General features: G+C 37.7%; 1 protein-coding gene across 1 annotated transcript; it reads right to left on the reverse strand.

The window, feature by feature from the left end:
• Positions 1–1,301: 1,301 nt before the first annotated feature.
• LOC107819149 (uncharacterized) lies at positions 1,302–8,477 on the reverse strand. Its single transcript, XM_075218582.1, has 3 exons — positions 7,946–8,477; positions 2,228–2,662; positions 1,302–2,107 (listed from the first exon to the last, which is right to left on the reverse strand). Exons 1-3 carry the CDS (start codon positions 8,475–8,477, stop codon positions 1,302–1,304), a joined length of 1,773 nt encoding a protein of 590 aa, XP_075074683.1.
• Between the last annotated feature and the right edge of the window lie 3,105 nt (positions 8,478–11,582).

Raw genomic sequence — 11,582 nt, forward strand, 5'->3', positions numbered from 1 at the left:
TCTTCGTATATGTTCCTTTTTTTCGCTTCGGCTGCTCGGTCAAGACTAAAACTTTTGTTGTTGACATAGATACTCCCCTTGAGAGTGCAACATATAGTTGTCTATGTGAGAATACGTGTTGCAGTAAGTACAGTCCCACATTAGGTATTGTTTGTCCTTTTGCTTTATTTATTGTCATCGAAAAGTATAGACGTACTGAAAATTGTTTTCTGATGAATTTGAAAGGGTAGCCTTCATTTTCTGGAGGCGAAAGTTGAATTCTGGGAATAAACACATGTTTGGAAGCATTTTCGCCCATCATTATTTTTGCATGGATGACGTTGTTGTCAAAGCCTCTACATATCATTCTTGAACCATTACATAAGCCATTTGCCGGGTCCAAATTTCTTAATAACATGATCGGAGCATTTTTCTTTAAAACCAACCCGTCAACCAACAAATAATATCTTTTATCATAACCAGCAGAAGTTCAGGTTATCATCCAAATGATTTCATAATACTCTTTCTTTTCTTTTCTTTTCTTTTTTCTTTTTTAATTCCTTTAGCTGCTTTGCAAGCTACCAAGATAATTAGAATTATTCATCCTTGATGTCCATTTTTTTGCTTGATTTTGAGTATAAAAAGGCGCACAAGGAAGACGACAGAGAAATAGACATACTTTATTACAGTAACGCCAAAATTACCTGGTCTAAGGCTGAAGTATGTTACTTTGTCTTTATTTCCTTGACAGTTACGTAGAATGTAACAAACAGAATATTTTAGAAATTATAGAAAAATTCAAAAAAAAAACCACCATTCACACAAAAAAATAATTACCTGCAAACTCTAAAATATTCAAATAAATCTGCAATTGTAGATTGTAAAGATGAAGCTACTATATGTAATAGTATATATTAATATAATTCCCAATTCTCAGAATGATCTACTATTTTTTTTGTCTATCCTGAATGTTACATTTGCTATAAGTTCCGAATATTGACTTCAATAATAGAACTGAGTACTCTTAGAACTAAAAGGAACGCATGCAACTTTTGTGTAAAACTCTGAAAGAAAAATTGTATAAGATGAATTTGCATGAGTATACATAATAGGATTACAGTAAGTTTAATAAATTTATCTCAATTAAAAACATATCGAGAAATTCTTTTTATATTATCAGATCTAGTACACAATGAATTCACAAAAAGATAGAGAATAGCAATTTGACACAAACCTGTGTGGTGGAAGACCACTTGGTGTTAAAGTATTTAAGTACTCTTCCTGGTAGTAGTTGTTGGTATCATCCTCTGCGAAGTCAAAACTCAAAAAGTTCTGCTTTCACCAGGAAATTTAGCAATTAACATCTCATTTAGTTGATCAACATACTCATTTCTACTAGCCAAGATAACACTTTCTGTAATGTATTTTGCACAACTTGACATTTCATCTAGAAAAGGAAATATTTCTCTTATTAAATTATCTTCACCAGTACTATCACCATCATGTTTGACGATCAATTTTTCTGGAAGAAGGACCATGTCATCTCTTATTGTAGGTTCCTCTCTATTACCGATCCGTAGTAAGAAATCGCTGAATGTTGGATCTGCTCTTGCCCTCATATTTCTTATTAATTGAACCTTTTTCATTTTATTCCACAAATATGATTTTACCAAGCTTGTATTTATTGTTTCAGCTCTGGTAAATTTTGGAACTACTTGTAGAACTTGACGAAAATCACCTCCGAAGACCATCACTTTTCCACCAAAGGGTTCATTAATATCCATTATATCTCTAAAGCTCCTATCAACAGTTTCAATCGTCTGATGATTGGCCATATGTGCTTCATCCCAAATTATTAGCTTTGATTTTCTTATCAATGTAGCACCACCATTCTGTTTTGACATATCTGTGATCGTTGTATCAGTTGTCTGAAGAGGGATGTCGAATCTAGAGTGAGTTGTACGACCTCCGGATAAAATTGCAGCTGCTACACCACTTGTTGTCGTTGCTAAAGCTATCATGCCTCTTGATATGAGATTTGCAAGCAATGCACGATATAGGAATGTTTTTCCAGTTCCTCCAGGTCCATCCACAAAGAACAATCCCGCTCTATTAGAGTCGACTCTCTCTAATATAGTCTTGAAAGTTTGTTCTTGTTCAGGATTTAGTTTTTATTGTGCATCAAAATCTCCGAGCGATACATTTATAGACCTTTCTTCGATTATTTCTCTACATTCCGATACATTACCATTATCCCTCCCATGATCAAGTTTAGGTAATTCATACTTGTCAATTTTCTTGCCCATGCTCTCTAAGAAATAATTGATGCTCTTCAACATGCATTGGAGTTGAGCAACAGGAGAATTATCATGTATTTTTCTAAAATCTTCTGACATATCTTCGTAATAGATTTTCCAGAGCTTCCTAATGTCCGTTGGATTACAATGAACCAAAAATGTTGCAAATAAATTTCTCAGCGCTGATGACATTTTGAAGAGGACTGCTTCACGTAAGCATTCTGAAATACTGTTGTCTGATTTTAATAAACCTCTTTCCTTTGCAGCTTCTTTGAATGTTTCACACTCTCTTCCATTAACAGTTAGCAAGTCTTTAAACGATAAGGGTCCTCTGACGTGATTCAACAATAATCTCAAATAATACCTTTCGCCTTCTCTAGGATTAGCTATAGCATTGAGTAAAATTCTATATTAACTGTTGAGACTAATCATTATCATTTATCCAGATAAAATACAGCAGGGTGCAGACTGTCAGTATAATATAGCCAAGTCAATGAATGATGCCAAAATATATTCCTTCTTTACTTAAAAGAAGTGTCGTTATTTAAACATGTTGGATTCTGAATTCTTGTTGAAGCCTTAAAATATTCTTAGATGATAAGAATTGAAATATGTTTATCAAGAAACGTATAACACCAGCTTCTAACTTTACTGTAGACAAGTGCAAATAGTTTTTGATAATTTTGCATTATACACATTTGTATATATTTTTGTATGCAACACAAAAAATATTTTCCATTTAGTATCTTCATCACGGTAACTTCAACTTGGCCATATGCCAAAAATAGATTAGGCATTAGTTGAAGTCATTGTATCGTATTTTATTTCAATTAATCGTGTAACGAAGCTAATGGATTCAGCTCTAAGAAATAATGATGAACTCTTATAGACTGCTATATAGCCATATTGCAGTAAAAGGAATAGGAGCCCTGGAAAAAACTATCTAGATTTACGTAAAAATAGCACGGTATAGTCAGTTTTCGGACTGGTCATTCAAAAATAGTCAGCGTTTACGAAGTCAATGAAAAATAGCCACTATTTTGCTGCAACAGAGACCGGTCCAACATAATATACTGGAGTTCGGTGCACCTGTGTATGAACTCCAGCATATTATGCTGGACCGGTATAATTTGCTGACTCCAGTGTAATATACTAGAGACTGGAGCACCGGTGCTCCAAACTCCAATATATTATACTGGACAATTATACTTGCTGGAACTCCAGTATATTATGCTCGAGTTCTAGTGTACTTATGCTAGAACTCCATCATATTATGCTGGAGTTCCAGTATACTTATCCTGGAACTCCAGTATAATATGCTGGCGTATTTTTCAGGTTTTGAATAGTGTTTTTCTCAGATTTATCTTTGTGATGACCCGACCCGTTGTCTCATGAGTTACTGTCTCGTTCATCCCATTTTCTGCTTCCTCATGTTTCATTATCGATATTGGGTGCATTAGAATTTATTTGGAGCGATTTTGATAAGAAATGAGACATTTAGTCTCTTTTAAGAAGGTTTAAGTTGGAAAAGTCAACTGGACATTGACTTATGAGTTAGAGGGCTCGGATGTGAATTTCAACGGTTCGGTTAGTTTCGGGAGGTGATTTGTGACTTAGGAGCAGGACCGGAAGTAATTTTGGAGGTCCGGTGTTGAATTAGGCTTGAATTGGCGAAGTTAGTATTTTGGCGAATTCCGGTTGATAGGTGAGATTTTGATCCGGGTGTCGGAATAAAATTCTGATAGTTGCTGTAGCTTCATTGTGTCATTTGGGATATGTGTGCAAAATTTCAGGTCATTCGGACATCATTTGGTCGGGTTTTTGATCGAATGTGTGTTTTAGAAGTTTTAAAAGAACTTAGGCTTGAATTCGATATAATTTGATGATTTTGGCGTTAGTTGAGGTGTTTTGACAATTGGAGCAAGTTTGGATAATGTTTTAAGACATGTTGGTGCTTTTAGTTGAGGTCTCGGGGGCCTCGGGTGTATTTCGGAAGGTTAACGGATCGATTTAGGCACAAAAAAAATAAAGCTGCTGCATTTTTTACAGCCCCATGAACAGTATCCGTGAACAGTACCCCGTGAACAGTAACACGGGTGAACAGTATACGGGGTGAACAGTAATTCTGAAAAGTTCTGGGCAGAATGTTTACATTTCATTCGCGAAAAACAGCCCATTTCTCCACCATTTTTAGTCATTTTGAGAGCTTTTGGATGGGGATTGAAGGGAGTTTCAACTAAGATCGATTGGAGGTAAGTTTTATGAGTTAAATACATGATTTTATTGAAGAATCATCCTAGAAATCCATGAAAACATAGCCAAATTATAAGAAATTAGGGCTTGAGATTGAAATTCTAAATTTGGGATTTGAAGGGTCAAATGGACTCCGATTCTTGTGAATTTGGTATGCATACACTCGTGGCGAGATAAGGAACATATTGATGTAAAAATTTCTGGATTTAAAGACGTGGCCCCGGGGCTCGGGTTTTGTAAATTTCGTGATTTTTGATATTTTTCGAGTCTTTTCGATTGGGTTATATTCCCTTAGCCTATTGTAATGTATTTGTTGTGGTTTTGGCCAGATTCGACGCGCGAGGAGGTCGATACGAAAGGAAAGGGCATCTCGGAGTAGTATTTGGCCGGCTAGAGGTGAGTAATAGATGTAAATGATGTCCTGAGGGTTTGAAACCCCGGAATTTCACATCGTAACGCTATATTGAGGTGACTTGCACGCCGGATAATGGGCGTGGGGTAGAGCATCATTGGGGATTGTGACTTGGTCCGTCCCGAGAGATATTTTACTACATTTTTGGTTGAGACGTATACTTTATTATTGTGAATTGGGCTTGTTGCCATGCTTGGGGCCTTGTGCCGACCTGTAGAACCCTTAGGGGATTTTTGACTGGTTTTCCTCACTTATTTTGTTAAAGAATTTATATCCTCAGTCATGTTTCCAATTGTAGGCTTCTTGCCAATTATTTAAATCCTTCAGGGATTGATATCACTGCTTTTGCATATTTTGCATATCATTTGACCTCAGTCCAAGGTTTTAAATACTGTTTTGTAAACTCAGCCATCTTTCTAAGATTTGAAAACTTAAATGATATTTTTAAATGATATTTCGGGCTGAGAACTATTATTTTACAAATGCCCAAGGGTTTTATGATGATTTCTGGATTAAGCATGGATCGGGCTGCGCGCCGCAGCAGTGTTATATTGATATTGAGGTCGAGAGCCTGGTTGATTACATTGATATTGAGGCCGAGAGCCTAGTTGATTACATTGATATTGAGGCTGAGAGCCTGGGTGATTATACTGAGATTGATATGAGGCCGAGGGCCTAGATTTGATGCCACGAGATGGCTTGATATTGCGCTTGGGCTGTAGGAGCCCCTCTGGAGTCTGTACACACCCCCAGTGAGCGCCGTCGACAATAAATAAATATGGATGGCTCGGGCTGCACGTCGCAGAGGGTACCAGAGGGTACCGTCATATGCATTGCATTGCACTCATGCATTTATTCTTTATCTGCATTATCTGCCATAATAATTATATGCTCTTATTTCATTGACTGGTTGCTTTATACTGTTCTGAGCCTGAGGGGCTGATACTGTTCTGAGATACTGAGCCTGAGGGGCAGATTTCTATTTATTATTTTGATACTGAGCCCGAGGGGCAAATTTCTAATTATTATTTTGATACTGAGCCCGAGGGGTAGATTTCTACTTATTATTTTGATACTGAGCTAGAGGGACAGATTTCTAGTTATTATTTTGATACTGTGCCCGAGGGGCAGATTTCTACTTGTTGTTTTGATATTGAGCCCGAGGGGCAGATTTCTACTCGTCATTTTACTGCCAAATTACCTGTTTTACTGGTTTAAAAGAAATTTCACATGATGTTTCACTGGATTATTTTGAATAACTTCACTACTTCTGTATAGAATGTTGTGTGCCTTAACGTGTTTTCTTACCTTCAGTCATTATTTATATTTATTACTCACCGGGTCGGAGTACTCACATTACTTCCTGCACCATGTGTGCAGGTACATGTATTCCTGAGGCATAGAGCGAGTTTTCTGCTGTTCAGTTTTCATTGGAGTTATCGAGGTAGCTACATGGCGTTCGCAGACCTGTTTTCTCCCTTATCTTCTGTTATTTATGATATCTTCAGACTTTGTTCCTAATTCCATACTTTGTAAAATTTTAGTAAACTCTGTAGTAGCTCATGACTTGTGACACCCCGGTTAGGGCTGAGTTGGTTGGATTTCCGTATTTTATCTATACTTTTCGCTATTGGATATTATTAAACCATGTTTATACTATAATTGTGTTAATTAATTGTCTTAAAAGGATGAATTGGGTTGAATGGTTGGCCTTGTCTTCATGAGAGGCGCTATCACGACCAGGTTCGGGAATTGGGTCGTGACAATCTTCACATGAAAAGTGGCTAAATTTCTATTATTTTTCAAATTGGGCTATTTTTGAATGACCAGTTGTAAAGTTGGCTATTTTTAAATTTCTCCCTAGATTTACTGATTCTTGTTCTTATTGATTAGAACTTTAAGTAATAGCCCGATTCTATTTTGTATAAATAGTCCCAAAGGACTCGCATTTGTTTCCAGACTATAAATCACAGCTTCGTTATACTTTTGACTATTTCTGCACTGGCGTCAACCTGTCATTACCCTCCTCATTTATTTGGGTTTAGTATTGGCTACATTCTGAACCTCACATTTATGTTGTGAATTTCTACCCCTGACTTCTGTTTTTTGATGGTCTGTATATCATATCCTAGACTGCGTATTATTTGGTTGATGCCTTAATTGTTTTAGTTTATCAAACAGAAAGTGCCCAATCCTACAAGACTAATATTGTTTTAAATTATTAATTTCATCAAGATTTATCTGAAAGAGAATTGATAGATCATCTTACCAGTAGCAATTAGACCAATAACTGATCTTGTTTTTCTTTTTGTCCATATCTTTCCCGGCGAGTTCCACACATAATACTCTGAAAATTCTTTGTATATGTATTGTCGTGCTTCAGTATCCCTCGAGCATGTCCGAAAATACTCCGTGACCATGGTTAGCGTCACATATTCCCACGCAATCACATTTTGCAAATTTTGCTTGCTCCAATGGCACACTGTGTATTGACATTTCACAAAACTTGTATAGTTATTTATTTCATCAAAAGTTTTAATTAACCTTGTTGGAGATAAATATTTATCTGTTTGTCTATCCGGGAGATGTAGTTGAAGGTTAATGATAGGAGGTTGCATTTCACTGAGATTGAATTCATAAATTCTCCATAGTGCTTCTGGCGGAGACACCTAACGTGCGTCTTGAAAATTTTGGATTTCATCAACTACTTTTTCGCCATCATCTAATTCAATATAAACAGCACACATATCATGCCCTTTATATATATATATATACTTGTAGAGATACTTGATTGCTTTCACTCCAGAGCAAGACTCTACATTAATATGACAATTGTATCTAGTTAGTAAGTAAGGATTATATGGCACAACCCACTGATTATTCATTCTCAAGCCACGAACATTTACGATCTTTCCATAATTTCTTCTCTTATAAATAGGGTATCCATCCTTTCCTTGTATTGATTTATTACTAAATGGCCTAGGATAGTGATTCATGCACTGACCATCCTTCATGCATGAATTTGTTGGATGATGTTTTCCACATGGACCATGCATCATATGCTTGACAACTAAGTCATGCAAGAGTGGACATTCTTCTTCATCAGGAAGTTTCGTAGAAATAAACTTGTCATATTGGTCTGCTGATGTTATCTTGTACCCTTGTTCAAGTATTATCAAAAGGTGTATGTGTGGTAGGCCTCTTTTTTGGAATTCAACCACGAAAATATGTGCCGCAACAGGACCAAATATTTTTTTCTTGAAAATCTGATCCTTTAAATCTTGTAATTTTGCCCTAAAAACTCTAGTCACTAAGTCTGGTCTATCTTGTGCAAGTTGTCCTTCGCATAGATTTTCCTGGATCTCCGCCCAATCGGGATTACATGTCATTGTGATAAATAAATCTGATTTTCCAAAATGTTGAACCAAAGCCATTGCATCCATATACCTACGACGCATATCTCTAGGGCCTCCGATGAATGATGCCGACAATATTACTCTTTGGCAAACTTTATCTCCTCTATATTCTCCAGCCATGATACTATCAACTATACCTTGCAATATTTCCCTTCTAATTAGTTCTTGCTCTAATCTAAAGAATTCAAGTCTTGTTGTTTCTAACTTGATGTACATGTCAATCACAAATTGCTGCAATAACCGTCCGCACAATAGTAGTATTGTCTTTTCTCCTTTGCGTATTTGAAATTTGTAGCAATAATACTCTCTACAAGACACACATGATTTAGATTCACGATGTACACCTACAAAAATAAGTCGTATCTATTTGTAGGTAATATTTAAATAAGAAAACTAAAGTGATACGTAATTTAATTGCAATACTTTACCTTGCTCCTCTTTGTGAAACACCTCATTAGCGGACGTGTATGTTGGGACATTCTGGTTTACATTGGCTACTTCAGATGTACTTGCACCTCTTTTTGATTTATATTTGTGTATTCCTTGATGCCAGCCAACCTCTCCATTTGGAAAAAGCAGAGGATATTGGAGTGGGCCATAACAACCATAATAATGTTTGACTTTATGTTTGTTGCCGGAATGCTCATGAACAATAATCTCTCTATCGAATGGTATATTTGGATTGTTTCCATCTATCCAAATTGCAGCAATTTGATCTACTGATGGTTTGTTGTAGACACGTTAATCCAGTGTAGCATTGACAACAATTCGAATTTTTAAATCTTGGAAGCTTGAATGATCCTTTAGCTGGCAAAAGAATTGTGCATAAGGATTCCCATCCATTAGCTGCCTAATTTTTGTCACAACTTCCTCAGATAAGTTGGCTTTTTGCAATTTTGAAATCCGATTGCATAATTCATTGTCCATGTCAAAAATATATAACTGAAAATAACATGGATTATCCTCACGTGGAAGCTGTCATGACCCAAACCTCGCTCCGGTCATGATGGCGCCTTTCGTGAAGACAAGGCCAACCAACAAACCCATATCGTCTTTTCAAAAATAGTTAAACATTAATAAACATTTAATGATTTAATGATATAATTAACGGAAGCACAACCCGACACAGCCCTAACCAGGGTGTCACAAGTCACGAGCATCTACTAGGGTATAAATACAACTGAAAGCCTGGAGTGTACAAATACAGACTAATGAAATGAGGAGAAAGAAAAGCAGTACTGCGAACGTCGGCAGCTACCTTGATAAACCCTGATGACTCTGCCTCCGATCAGCCAAAACATACCTGAATATGCACACATGGTGCATGGAGTAATGTGAGTACTCTGACTCAGTGAGTAATAATAATTAATAAAGACTGAAGGCAAGAAATCACGTAAAAACACAACGTATTCCATACTGAAGCAGTAAAATCACTTTAAACAGTAAAGCAATGAGAAATCAAGTGAAAATCCCTTTTTTCAACAAGTAAAGCAAGTAGTTTACAAGTGAGTAACAAAAATGATAGAAATGTAAACAGCCCCTCGGGAAAAACATGTACAACAAACTGCCCCTCGGGCATAACATCAACAGAACCAGCCCCTCGGGATCAATATCAGAATAGTGCCAGCCCCTCGGGTTCAATATCAGAACAGTAACAGCCCCTCGAGCTCAATATCAGATCAGTAACAGCCCCTCAGGCTCACTCTCAGAATAGTATCAGCCCCTCGGGATACCTCACAATCACTCATATCAGCCCCTCGGGCATAGTATCAATCACTCAGAACAATGGGTACCTGTGCTCACTAGGGGTGTGCAGACTCCGAAGGGGCCCCTTACGGCCTAAGCGCTATATCAAGCCATATCGTGGCATCATCACTCAGCATATCCTCATATCACTCAAGCCACCGTGTGGCATATAAAGTATCTCAGGCCCTCGGGCTCATATCACTCGGCCTTACATCACTCAATCCACCTTGTGGCATAAATAGTATCTCAGGCCCTCGGCCTTATATCACTTGTGTCACGACCCAATCCCCGAACCCAGTCATGATGGCGCCTCTCGTGAAGACAAGGCCAGCCAGACCAAAACGGAACACCCCTTTTAAACAGTTAATCATCATCAACAATAGTAGCATATAATATAATATTCATAAATTGCGGAATTTAACGATAATAATAGCAGGAACCATGCCGACATAGCCCAAACCGGGGTGTCACAAGTCATGAGCTACTACAGAATCTGCTATAGGTCAACAAAGTACGGAATCCGATACAACAGTCTGAAGAAAACGTAAATGATAGAGGATATGAGAAATAAGGGGATGCGGACATTAACAGCTACCTCGTAACTCCAAATCACTGCCTAGCCTGGAAGGAATCAGCGCTCAGGTGCGGACTCTGCTATACCTGAATTTGCACACACGGTGTAGGGAGTAATGTGAGTACTCTGACTCAGTGAGTAATAATTGCAAATAATGGCTGAAAGTATGAAAACACGTAAAGGCACAGAGCAATTCCATATCAAGCAGTAAAATCAGTGAAGAAATCAAATGATATTCCTTTTTAAAACAAGTAAAGCAGGTAATTTAACAAGTAATTAACAAGTAGAAATCCGCCCCTCGGGCACAGTATCAATCGCTCAGCATAGTATCAGCCCCTCGGGCTCACTCTCAGTACAGTATCAGCCCCTCGGGCTACCTCACAATCACTCATCATAATGGTCAGCCATTGTTACCTGACCAAATTGCATCATACAGTGTCATTGTTACCACTGTTTCAAATCACATGGGTACCCGCGCTCACTGTGGGTGTGCAGACTCTGGAAGGGCCCCTTACGGCCCAAGCGCTATATCAAGCCACCTCGTGGCATCATCACTCAGCATATCCTCACATCACTCAAGCCACCACATGGCATAAATAGTATCTCAGGCCCTCGGCCTCATATCACTCAGCATATCCTCACATATGGCCCTCGACCTCACTCAGTCCAGAAATCATCATAAGCCCCTTGGGCATTAGTAAAACATTAGTTCTCAGCCCAAAACATGATGTAGAAATATCATTTAAGTTTCAAATCTGAGTAAAAGTGGTTGAGTTTGTAAAACAGTAGATATCAAAAGGACTGAGTTCAAATAATAAGTCAAGCAGTAAGGAAACAGTGATAAAAGTCCCCGGAGGGTTCAAATAGTTGGCACGAAGCCCAAATATGGCAATCAGCCCAAATCA

The sequence above is a fragment of the Nicotiana tabacum genome, chromosome 7 (assembly GCF_000715075.1).
Source record: "Nicotiana tabacum cultivar K326 chromosome 7, ASM71507v2, whole genome shotgun sequence".
Classification (NCBI taxonomy): Eukaryota; Viridiplantae; Streptophyta; class Magnoliopsida; order Solanales; family Solanaceae; genus Nicotiana; species Nicotiana tabacum.

What these genes read in the sequence shown, in the direction of transcription:
- LOC107819149 (XM_075218582.1), bottom strand. Translation starts at nt 8,477, where the DNA reads ATGGCTGGAGAATATAGAGGAGATAAAGTTTGCCAAAGAGTAATATTG. An exon ending in AAATTCATGCATGAAGGATG is followed by an intron (nt 2,663 to 7,945) that starts GTCAGTGCATGA and finishes TCAATGCTATAG; the next exon opens with CTAATCCTAGAGAAGGCGAA. An exon ending in TGATCATGGGAGGGATAATG is followed by an intron (nt 2,108 to 2,227) that starts GTAATGTATCGG and finishes AGACTATATTAG; the next exon opens with AGAGAGTCGACTCTAATAGA.